Below are 12862 nucleotides of genomic sequence, written 5' to 3'. Positions count from 1 at the left end.
AAAAAAAGAGAGAGAGAGAGAGAGAGAGAGAGAGAGAGAAAGGATAGCCCCCTGCAGCCTCCAAGACACCTCCCTTGTCCTGGCTGTCTGGCTTGGGCTTCCAACACCAGCAGGGCTCCTACATCTGTCTCTGCGGAAGACCCTTGACCTTGAGCATGGTCTGGCAATGTCATGATGCCTTAGCAGCGCTGCCGCTAGGGCATCCTGCTCCCCTGTCCTTTTCTGCCCCTTAGTCCACTGTTTATCATGAAACGCTTCTTAAAGCACTTAAATCCATATTTCCAAGCATCCATGGAACCACCAATTTCAACCCAAAGTGACAAATCACAAGTATAAGGCTTCATCGCAACTCTGCACAAGTCTGGCATGTAGCTGTCAGGGCCTGCCTTAAAGATAGTATTTACAGGGAGCACATACTACCTGTCAGCCTGAGAAGCTGAGTGCATGTGAGCTGACTGTACGCTGTGTCCCTGAAACTAAGACTATCAGTGGCTGCCGCCTGTGAAGCTCTACTGAGCTGAACTTCACATAAGGAGTACTTAGGCCTTCCAGACTTCTATCAGAGAGTGAAGAACATCACACAGAGCTGATGCACATCAGAGCTCTGAAGCACAGATGCTGCAGATGCATGTTCAGACCTCTAGTCATCACAGAGACAATGTTTTCAACACAGCACGATCACACATGCACACACACACACACACACACACACACACACACACACACACACACGGCTGGGTGCCAGGGTAGGATAGAGGGGACAAGAGGAAGAGAAAGAAGAGGTGGACCACTGATGGGGACTCTCCTGCAGCCTATAAATGGATGCCAGTTCTCAGAGGAAATTCAGGAGCAGTTTCTCTCCCGCTCAGATGGCTCTTGAGGTAGGGTTAGATCCACTGGGTCCTAGGCTGGCCTAAGGACAGAGTTCCATCCAGGGATTCCTCCAGGTGGCATTTGGAGCCCAGTGAGGGCTTTGCCCTAGAGAACCAAAGTAGCTCTCCAAGTGATTTTCATCTTTCCTAAGAAGCTGATGTCTGTCTGTCTGTCTTACTGAGGACAAGGAAGGCACATAGCAGAGTGGAGAGGAGAATGAAAACTTTAGACCCGAGGAACAGCGGGAGACACTCACTCCACCTCAGAGCTGTCACACAAAAGGGTTTCCCAACCTTGGGGCTGCTGAAGTTCTCGTTTGGTGGAGGCAGGCCTGAGTATGGCCAGCTAATGCTTGTCTGACAACATGCCTGGCTGCAGCAGGAGACAAGTCACTTTTCCCTCCACACGCAGCAAGTTTTTAGCCAACTCCCAGGTGACAACCTCTGATAGAGAACAATTACAAAATAGCACTCATATCCAAAGCAAAGGTATTGGATTTGTGACATTTAAAATAGGCGTGAGCTCACACCCTGGGCCTAGTGGTGTTCTGGTCCTTGAACTGAGAATGATCATGATCATGTTTTGGGCACCTCTTGTTATTTAGGGGGTGGAAATTGCAAGTGGACATTTTTCCTTTTCACAAGACACCAGAAATGTTAGTCGCAAACACTGGAATGCAGAACAGGGGGCTAAAATAGCTGTCGGTGCAATTTCCTTTCCAAAATCCCAAACATGAGGAAATGACTTCAGAGAAGACAAAGGAAAGAATATTAGTTTCACAGAAAATGGTATGATTTAAAACCAAAGTACATCCAGAATAATGCTCCAGATACTTAGCAGAAGTGAACCATTGAGACTTGTCAGTCTTAGACTTCAGAAGTTACCACACAGGGCTCATGAAATCCATGGTCTCTGCTCACACAAGAAAGCAGCTGAGGAGTGAGTAGCGAAGTCTGAGGCGTCTCCACCACGCTCTTTTGGCTTTGGCTCCTTGAGAATCGCCATGGAGCCAACCAGGAGGAGGCCCCACACTTAACAGCTCCCTGCAAAAGCAACTGTTACTGGTTTGTCAGGACCTGGCCTGGCCTTCAAAGGAAGTCGTTTTCCTCCCCACAGCACTGCTCAGGTACACCCTTAACCCAAGGACACATGAGCTGTGTGTGGACTGTGGTCTGCCACAGGCATCCTCAAAGCTTTAATGGACACATTCTTGGGGGAGAGAAACCTTGTGTGCCCAGGAAGCATCTGAGAACCCTTATACAAAGAGCACATGAAGTCCATAGTAGTACTGTAACCTGTCAGAGCTGCTGAGGAAAACCCTGGGGACAGAGACTAAAAACAAACTGAAGAGTACATTCGGAGAACAGAGGAAATCTGTCCAAGGAAGTAACATGGCTCTGGTAATACAAACAAGGAGTCTCACCAGCCAGAACCAGTAAGTTGTATAAAGACAGACAGACTGACCCTGGTATATAGTGAAGTAGCTGAATCTGAGTTGGAAGTCAGTATGCTGGGAAGTGGACCATTGAGCTAGTCAAATGAGAAACAACAAAGACTGGAGGAAAAGAGAGCCTGGGTTCTGAAGATGCCACAAGAAGGACTCCAGGTCAGCCAGGACTGTAGCAGAGCCATGACAGTCTGGGCAGCTGCCTGGCCTCCCAAAGTGTGAGAAGCATGGCTGAAAAGCTGCCCATCTGAAATTAAGAAATTAAACAACATTTCTAGGTAAAGAACTGCCTTGACTGTTAACAGATCTGCTTTTCAGGAGGAGATGTCAGCATCCCCACCTTCCATAATGGGTCAGGCATGCAGGAAGTCATCGCAAAACAATCGGATCTCCTTGCTGTCCATACGGCATGCACCCAGCAGTCGCAAACTGTCCACTGTCCACTGTGTGTGGGTAACTCTCCAAGAACAGGTCGATAGGCCAGAAGTCAGTCTCAGCAAATGTAAAAGGCTTAAAATACACACCTTATACTCTGATGACTCTGGGTGGCTGAGCAGCCCAGTACCTCAGCAAGGAAATCACAGGGGGACATTCTGGGGGAGAATGGTCCAGTTCAGAAGTGCCCAAGACCAGGTAGCTCCACCATGCCTTTTGCTGTGGTCCTAAAGGACTGGCATCAGTAGCATTCAAAGAGGTGTAGTGTTATAGACCTATACATTACGCAGAGGGCCAAAGGGAAGTCCCAGGAGAAGGCAAGAAGAGCCAAAGGTCTCAGCTCATTTGTGCATTAGATGGCTCAGCCTACATCAGCACACTGAAGTAGCACATACCATTGCATCTGGTCCAGACTGAGCTTGGGTCAGAGAGCTGAGCTGAGGCATAGAAGTACGGCTTGGCAGTGTACCACTTGCCTGGTATACTTAAGACCCTAGTTCCATCCCCAGCACCAAACAAGAACAGATACAATAGTCTGAAAGCCAAACTAACCTTGAGATTGAGGGTGGGGGTGTGGTGGGGGGACAGGCAGTGGGGACTAGCAAGAACACACACCGCCTGACTCTAACTAGGCCTGCTACCTGATGAAGCACAGTAAGTCTTCATCAATTACAGTTTGCAAACAAGACCCAGGAGCTCACAGCCCTGGGCCCATACAGAAACAAGCAAAGCAAACGGTCACTCACCTGGAGAGACCACAGAGTCCACGTCACAACAGCAGTGTCAGAGGCAGCGCCAATATATCGAAGCAGCTATTACACAAACCTCACAGAAGCAAGCTAGCATTCTTTAGACTGATATATACATACTGTGAAAGAGACAGAAAACACAAAGAATACCTACATGGCTGGCTGGGCATGTACTACATGGTGGCTTACGACTGTGACCTCAGCCCTCGGGAGACTGAGGCCAAAGGGTGGCTACAAGTTTGAGGCCTCCCTGAGCCATGTAGTAAGTTCGAAAGTCAACCTTGGGTAAGAAGCAAGACCCTGTCTCAAAACACAAACAGGGCTGGGAATGTAGCCCAGTTGGTAAAGTGCTTGCTGCAGGCCCTGGGCTCAGCCACAGAAATCAGGCCTGGCGCTGTGCACGTGCCATGCCAGCATGAGAGAGGTGGGGGTCAGAAGATTGAGGCCATCTCAAAACAGCAAAGACACGTGGAGATTTTAAAACTGAACAATCCAACAGTAAAAACTAAGGCCCACCTATATACTTATTTGTCTTTAGTATTTGAGCATAGTGTGTGAGTATGTGTGTGTTGGGGGTGGGTATATAATAATGTGCCTCTGAAGGCTAGGAGCTATCAGATCCCCCCTGGAGCTAGAGCTAGAAGCAAGTATAAGCTACCTGATGTGGGTGCTGCAAACTGAATTTGGGTCCTCTGCAAGAGCAGTATGTGCTCTTAACTGCTGAGCCATCTCTTCAGGTCCATCCACCCTGGGTTTCTTTTTATTTTGTTTTGTTTTGTTTTGTTTTTAATAATTTTTAAAAATTTTATGTACACTAGTCTTTTAACTGAATGTACGTCTGTGTGAGGGTGTCAGATCCCCTGGAACAGGGGTTACAGACAGTTGTGATCTGCCATCAGTTGTGGGTGCTAGGAATTGAACCCAGGTCCTCTGGAAGAACTGTCAGTGTTCTTAACCACTGAGCCATCTCTCCAGCCCCCACCTTGTTTTTTGAGACAGGCACTCTCACTAGTCTGGAGCTCTGATTCATTTAGGCTATCTGACAGCAAGCCCAGCAACCCAGTCTTATCTCCTCCGGGCTGGGGCAATAATGTGTGCCACCATCCTCGGGGGTCTTATGTGTTTGTGTATATGCATGTTAATATATGTATGGGCCCATACATGTGTAAGAGTGGTGTGCATGTACGTGTGTGCATGCATGTTGTGCTGACTGGTTTTGTCAACTTGACACAAGCTAAAATCATCGGAGAGGAGGGAACACTAGTTGAAAAAAGTTTCTATAGGGCATTTTTCTTACTAGCGATCGATGTGGAACCAGGCCCACTGTGGGTGGTGCCACCCCTGAGCTGGTGGTCCTGGGAGCTCTAAGCAAACAAGGTCAACACGTCATGAGGAGCAACCCTTCCTCGTGACCTCTGCATCCACTCCTGCCTCCAGGTTCCTGCCCTGACTTCCTTTAGCGATAAACCATGATGTGGAAGTGTAAGCTAACCCAACACTTTCTTCAAATCTTTTGGTCCTGGTGCTTCATCACAGCAAAAGTGGCCCTAACTAAGATGCACTCGGAAGCCAGAGGCTGTCATCGGTGTCTTCCTTGATTCTGAGTGGCTTATACATTGAGCAGGCTCCCACTTTCACATTAGGTGGTCTTAATTAGCCGTTTTGCTCCAGGGATCCCTGTCCTCTCCCTCCTGAGTACTGGTACTGCAGGCTCTCATTCCCACCCGTCCTTTACGTGGGTTCTAGGGCTCTGGCCATGGGGTCTCACCCCTTCTGTTTTGCTTTGCTTTGCTTTGGATTTGAGACAGGGCTTCCTTAAGTAGCCCTGGCTGACTTGGAACTCACTCTGTAGACCTCAAATTCAGAGATCTGCCAAATTCAGAGTCCTAGCACTCAGGAAACAGAGGCATGCGCCACACGCCTGGCTCGGTTCTCACTCTTACACCGCTGGCACTTTGCCGACTGAGCCTCTCCCCAGCCTCTGGGTACTACCATTTTTAAAGTACAGAAACCCTGAAAGAGGCTGCTCTTAGGGAGAAACGATGGTAAGACTCCTATCCATCTCAGCAGACAGGAAGAGAGCAAAGTGATATCACCATCCTGGAACCTGTTCCTATGAACCTTACTCTCTCTCCGAGATGCAGGGTAGCCAGATGGGCTGTGCATGCCTGTAATCCCAACACCCAGGGCAGAGGCCAGCAGATCTCTGTAAGGTCTGGTCTATATAAAGAAAGGGGGATGGAAAGAAGCTGAAGGAGAAAAGGTCTCCTCAGACAGGAATTGAAGGAATCTGTCTTGAATGCCTCCCCACAAGGAATATTAGACATTCTTTAGAAAAACACAGGTCAGGCTAAGGCAGTGTCTGAGTATGTGGTTAGTTTGCTCAAGGCCTGGGGATCCAGGAGAGAGGAGGAGACTCAGAAATTCAGGTCTGGGGCCAGAGAGATGGCTCAATGGCCAAGACCACTTGTGCTTCTCCAAAGGACCCAAAGTTTGGTTCCCAGAAAAGGACGTCAGCCCACGACTGCCTGAAACTCCAGCTCCAAAGGACTTGACATGCCTTTCTGGCAATCACAGGAAACCGTACATTCAGCATGCACCCCTACAGACATGTATACATTACACTATATATATTGCATATGTACAATGCATTGGGAAATTTAAGGTTCAAAGAAAACAAAAATTCGGATCTGCATTAAAGAAAAGAAAATGACTGAGTCTCAGGGTACGCACCCATAGTCCCAGCACTCAGGAGACCAAAGCAGGGGGATTGCTATGGGTTTGAGGCCAGCCAGGGCTTCATAGCAAGATCCTGTCTCAACTCCCATTCAAGGAGACAGTAAGAAGATAAACAGTACCTGTGCAGCCTTGGTGTCCTTGTTCTCCAGCCTTCCACCCCACCGCCCCATGTTCCCACCTCACAGGCACGCAAGACAGTCCCACTGTGAGAACAGGAGTCTCAGTGTGGACTGGATGCGGTTCTTGGGGTCAGATGCCTGGTCACTGGGAACTATTCTGGAGCAAGGGGGGTCATGGCTACAGGTCAGGCCCCACCGCTTACAAGTTCCTGTCTTTCCTCAGCAGTCAAATTAATTACAACCAGACATTGGGAGGCACAATGGACGCCAAGCACATAAATGCCATAAAACTCAACTGGTCAAGGCTTTGTGCCAAGGCGGGAAAGTCAGTCGATTCATGTTTAGGGCCAATCTGGGCAATATATAAGACTCCATCTAAACAAAGCCAAGAATGGTGGCTCACATCTGTATTCTCAAATCAAGGAACTCTCAGGCTAGCCTCAGCTACAGTATGAGACATGGTCTCAAGATAAATAAAAGACATCTATCATGACAAGAAAGGGGGGGGAGCTGAGAGAAAGCAAGAGAGTGAGCAAGAGCGCTAGAGGAGAAACAGACAGGCTTAGCATGACATCAGGGCCAGCAGACACAGTTTCAGTGGGGGTGAGGTGCTCCTCTGTAACCCCAGGGTTTCAGAGGCAGAAAGATCAGGAATTGAGGTGAACCTCAGCTACACAGGGATGGGAGGGAGGAAGGGGATGAATGACACAGAGAAACAGTCCTGCAGGATGGAAGCCAGTCACAACATCAGGATGAGACGTAAGTGTGCCCACAACCTCTTGGATCCCTTCAACCGCGAAACACAGCTCCTTGGGCCCACATGGGAGAGCACATTCTTACCTTAACAAAGGTCGAGGAAATCATACTAGGTCTGCTCTTAGACTACAATGGAATTAAAATAGAAAGTATAAGAAGATAGATGAGAACTCTGAAAATACTTTAGCTTAAGCACTACACTCATATGTAACACCAGGGTTGAAGATGAGCCATCTGGCTGGGAAACTTACTATGTAGACCAGGTTGGCAGGGCCTTAAATTCACTGAGCTCCTACCGCCTCTCTCATACTGTGATTAAAAGGTGTTTGCTACCAGACTAGCTAATTAAGTTTTTTTTAAAAATGTATTTATTATAAGAACACTGTAGTTGTCTTCAAACGCACCAGAAGAGGGTGTCAGATCTCATGGATGGTTGTGAGCCATGAGGTTGCTGGGATTTGAACTCATGACCTTCACAAGAGCAATCAGTGCTCTTACCCACTGAGCCATCTCACCAGCTCCGCTAATTAAGTTTTAAATTAAAAGGTTTTGTTTTGTTTTGTTTTTTTTAAGCTGGGCATTGGTGGCACATGCCTTTAATCCCAGCACTTGGGAGGCGGCAGAGACAGGTGGATTTCTGAGTTTGAGGCCAACCTGGTCTACAGAGTGAGTTCCAGAACAGCCAGGGCTACACAGAGAAACCCCATCTCAAAGTGCCCCCAACCTCCAAAAGGCTGGAAACAGATCACTAAGAGAACTCGCTGCTCTTCCAGAGGACCTTGCTTTAACTCCTCGCACGCAGATGGTGCTCAGACATCCATTGCTCCAGTGGATCCGATGCATTCTGCTGACTTCAGTGTGCACCAAGCACTCATGGGATTCATATATACACATCCAGGCAAAACATACCCATAAAACAAATCAAAAAGGAAGTATTGTAAAAACACATAAAATAACACACGCTAATAATACATAGGCATCCTGACCCTGGGTTTGACAGTGATTTAGAAACAGCAACAAGGTCCAAAGAAGGTTCCAGGAAGTGGCAGAGTGGAAGGCAGCAGGAATCCATTGCCCAGACTGAACAGAACCTGAGAGGCAACCACTTCAGAATTCCTCATCTGCCAAAAACCTGCAAGTCCCAGGAGAGGGCTTTGTGGCCCCACTGTGTTTTACTCTCATAATTTAGGAAACTAATACTTTCAAAACAAAAACAAGCACTCACCATGTAATTTATTTTGTGACCCCAAAATTTGCTTCCTACCTAATTTAAGAGGATAGTGTACTTAACTGGTTTATATTTATGAGCACATGATCGAAAAATATATGATCAGCTGGGCAGTGGTGGCACATGCCTTTAATCCCAGCACCTGGAAGGCAGAGGCAGGCAGATTTCTGAGTTCAAGGCCAGCCTGGTCTACAGAGTGAGTTCCAGGACAGCCAGGGCTACACAGAGAAACCCTGTTTGAAAAAACCAAAAAAAAAAAAAAGAAAAAAAGAAAAAGAAAAAAGAAAAAGAAAAAGAAAGATATGATCTTGTGACATCCATACCAAAGCAGACGCGGAACACAGTTAAGTCCGACGGCTTTAAATCCAGAGTGGAGCATCAACACCTTTGACTCCCGCTCAGCTCCAGCCCCAAGTGACAGCTCACACCTGCAGTGCCAGCACTCAGGAGGCTGAGGAGGAGTCCTGTTAGATGCCAGCCTGGCCCCCAGCATGTGGCAGACACTAGCTCAAAGGGAGAAAGATCTCCATGGTAACCTTAAAGAAAATAGTGACAGGTTGTATATAGAAAGATGTGAGAAAGGAACTAAACACTTTTGTTTCACTCTAAGAAAAAAAAAATGTAACAAAAAAAGATGGTAATTCAGGAAATGAAAACCAAACTCTCCTGGACAGAGAATAGCATAAGGGCAGAGATCCATTATCAGCAGTAACTAAGAAGATGAACTCAAGGGTAAGGACTGGGCGGGGTGGAGCTCAAAGCCTCCAAATGACTTTCAGTGAGAAAACTCAAGGTGACAGTGGCAGGAGAGAATCCAGAGATAAGAGAGAGGGAAGGCTGGGCCTGCTATCAAACACCTTTAATCCCAGCACTGGGGATGCAGAGGCAGATCTCTGTGAGTTCCAGGCCAGCCTAGACAGCCAGGGCTACACAGAGATACAAGATGGCCGATAGTTCAGCAGGTAAAGGTGTTTGCCCCCAACTCCAAAGACCTGAACTCCGTTCCTAGGACCCACATCTTAGAAGGACAGCCAATTTGTCAAAGCTGTCCTCTGACCCCTACACCTGAACCAAGGCAGGTGCACATGCTTCCCCACACAAATAGATACATGCAATCATTTTCTTTTTAAAAAGGACTGAATGGCTAAAGAGCCCCCAGTCAAAGCCCACAGAAAAGGTAGTTTTAGGAACGTATACTTAGACATCAGTTTTAAAAGGCCAAAGTTACTCTTTAAAATCCCAACATTCCCACTTGGGCAGAAGGATCAGAAGTTCAGGTTATCCTTGGCTACAAAGGGCAGCCTGGGCTACAGAGATCCTACACTCCCAAAAAGGGAAATTTCATAAAAACCTGAACAGAACCCCAGGCGGTGGTGGCGCACGCCTTTAATCCCAGCACTTGGGAGGCAGAGGCAGGCAGGTGGATTTCTGAGTTCGAGGCCAGCCTAGTCTACAGAGGGAGTTCCAGGACAGCCAAGGCTACACAGAGAAACCCTGTCTAGAAGAAAAAAACAAAACAAAACAAACAAACAAACTGAACAGAAAGCTTATATTTGCAGCCGCCACTCAGGCAATACCCAGAATACATGGTAAAAACCTGCAGTAAAATACCTGTACTCAGAAGTTCATGGTGAAGCTTTCTTTTTGTTTCTGTTGCTGCAAGAAAATACCCCGAAGGGAGCCACTTACAGAAAAGTGGGCTTGTTTGGCCCGAAGTTCCAGATCCCAGTCTATCATGGCAGGGAGGGTCACAGAGACAGGAGCGTGGAGCGGCTGACCACCGTACTCCAGAAAAGAGCAATAGATAATGCTGTGTGCTGGTGCTCGGCATACTTTCTCCACTCTTCCACAGTCCAGAGCCCCGCCGAGAGAATCACTCCACCCTCACAGGCGTGTCCTACCACCTCAATTAGCATAATCAAGATCATCTCCCTCAGGCTGGTTCAGAAGTGGGCCTGCCAGGTGATTCTGGGTTCTCAAGTTGATAATTAGCACTAACCAATGTAGCTGGCTACAACCTACAAAACGGGATGGACTCAGATGTCCCCCGCACTGGAGACCATGAACAATGTGAACACCGGTGAGCGGTGTGAAGTGGACTTCGGGTATATAGTTTTGTATAAAGACTCCTAACACAAGGCCAGAGAATTTAGGGTTCCCTCGTGTGAAGCACCCAAACCAGAAACATCTGGCTGGTGGCTAGCGGTTGCCGGAGCAAGAAGGCAGGTAGTGAGGCTACCTGGAACAAGGTTTTTGTTGGACTTTTCTGACGGTCATACTCATTGCAAATGTACCCCCCAGTTTGTTCCTTTGTCAGAATGCTGGGGCTCTCGAGTTGGGTTATAACTCGTCAGGCAAAGCTTCTCGACACTGAGCTACAGCCTAGAACTGTGACCCTACTTCAGCTTTTAAAAATTAAGGTGGGGCATCTGGCGCCACACGCCTTTAAACCCAGCACTAGAGAGGCAGAGACAGGCGGGTCTCTGAATTCCAGGCGAGCCTGGTTTACAGAGTGAGTCTGAGGACAGCAAGGACGACACAGAGAAACGTGAAAAACAATAAATGAATATATCCAATACAAAAACCGTCAAGTGTGTTTAAGAAAACGCAAAGCCCTTCCATCGCGCACAAGTAAGCGAATCAATGCTAACCTCGGAAATGCAGCCCAAAGAGCAAGCGCTTGAGACTACAGCCTTACCTCACCTGCCTGTACCTCGCAGAGGAAACCTGGCACCGCCGCAGCACTTTCTCCCTGTGGCAAAGAGGCTGGAAAACCTGAAGAGCAGCTTGACAGCACCTTCCACCCAGGGCCCGGCTGCTGGGACGCCTTGGTGAGAAGGCCAGGCCTGGCAGTCATCTCTGGACTTGAGCCCAGCGAGCACCACCTGGCAGCTGGGGCCACAGACACTGGGTCCCTTCGCCTGCACGGGCCACGCCCTCTCCCCGGCCCCCCTCCCCGCCTTCCCCCCCCACCCCGTGACCTCCACGCTTCCTGGTACCGCCCTCAGAAGGGTTCCTCTTTATGAGGTCCGCCCATCCCACCGGCCCTGTGCTCAGGAATTTGGCTTCCTTGAAGTTTGTCTAGGGGCTCAACCTGCTGGCTCTGGGGCTGACAAGCTCTGGGCTGCTCTTGTTCCCCCACTCAACCCCCCTCCCCCTCCCGGTGCCCGCATCCTGTGCCGACCTGGCTCTCTGCAGTTTGGTCAACCAGGCCCACCTGTCCTAGAACAGTGAACCAGCCTGCTTTCTTCTCCATGGCCCCCTGGGTCTCTTGCTGGGGTCTGCTGGGGTGTCACGCTAGGGTTCTCATGGGATGCTCCTGTTTGGCTCAGGCTGCCCCTGGGTACTCAGTGACAGGCTGAGACATGCCGGCTATCCCATCAGTCCTATGCCTGGTAGGTTGGTGGGCCTGGGAAGAAAGATAGATCTAGGCTACAATGTTGAAGCAGGTAGGTGGGGTTAGTGAGGGCCTGGACGCCATACTGTGTGCAGTTTTGAGCAAGCTGTGTTTGGTCTGGTGCTGCTAACACTAGAATTCCATGACGAGAGGTGGCTTTGACTGATGGAATGTCATTTCAGGTTAAGGGGCATACCAAGAGGCAATTGTCCATGAGGTGCCCAGGCACGGGGCTGTAAGAATTGTGAGCCAGAGGCAGTCTTAGTGGTCTGGGTGAAAGAAAGGGCAAGGGCAGCTAGCTGGGCCTTTCAAGCCAACATCAATTCTCCCTACCCTCAGGCTAACACCTACTTCCTGCCTCACTTCCGGTCTCCTTTGGAAGCCTTGATCTCACAGCCACCCAGCCACGCTCCTCCCCTGAGCTGGACGGAAGTTGTGCAGTGGCCACATCCCGACGAGACCTGCCAGAGGCGCCAATACCTGCCCCAGCTGACCCTGCCCTCCTGTACTGGAATCATCCTTGCCCTGTCTGCCTTCACAAGTGACTGGGCGTTGAAATAAACTGGCCAAGCACTACTTAAGACAGTATTTTAGGTCTGAAGAGGCAGAAACCCAGAAAAGAGAAGCAAGAGACCCAGGTCAACAGGGGCCTTGGCCTCCAGTGCAGAAAAGCCCCGAGGCCAGCCTACCTGGATTCTGGAGTTGCTCTTGAAATACTTACACATCATGTAAGTATAAAAAATATAGGAAAAAAGGAAAGAACATAAAATAAAATGAAGGAACACTCCCACATACAACATAGAAATGAAGATGCCCCCTAGAAGCTCATATATTTGAATGGTTCCCGGTTGGTGGCTATTTCGGAAGGATTAGGAGATGACGCTTTCTTGGAGAAGGTATATCAATGGGCCGGCTTTGAAGTTTCAAAAGCCCACACCAGGCCTAGCCTTGTTCTCATTCTCCTTGTTCCTCTCCCTCTCCCCCCCTTCCCTCCTCCCAATTTACTGATCAGATGTGAGCTCTCAGCTACTACTCCAGTGCCCCGCCTGCCTGCTGCTGCCATGCTTCCCACTATGATGATCATGAACTAACTCTCTGAAAGTGCAAGAAAGCCCTCAG

The 12862-nt window shown here is 48.8% G+C and overlaps 1 protein-coding gene across 3 annotated transcripts in view; it reads left to right on the top strand.

The window, feature by feature from the left end:
• The window catches only part of Ankrd11 (ankyrin repeat domain 11), a 47444-nt gene extending 35125 nt beyond the window's left edge, over positions 1-12319 (top strand). For all 3 annotated transcript variants that reach the window (XM_031341703.1, XM_031341702.1, XM_031341705.1), the window contains one exon: positions 12083-12319. In XM_031341703.1, coding sequence (XP_031197563.1) covers positions 12083-12304 — 222 coding nt within the window. In that variant the 3' untranslated portion in view covers positions 12305-12319. The remainder of the gene's footprint in view (positions 1-12082) is intronic.
• Positions 12320-12862: the final 543 nt, after the last annotated feature.

Source organism: Mastomys coucha, unplaced genomic scaffold (assembly GCF_008632895.1).
Source record: "Mastomys coucha isolate ucsf_1 unplaced genomic scaffold, UCSF_Mcou_1 pScaffold22, whole genome shotgun sequence".
Lineage (NCBI taxonomy): Eukaryota > Metazoa > Chordata > Mammalia > Rodentia > Muridae > Mastomys > Mastomys coucha.
The sequence above is the reverse complement of the archived record's forward strand: the minus strand, read 5'-3'. Positions and strand labels throughout refer to the sequence as shown.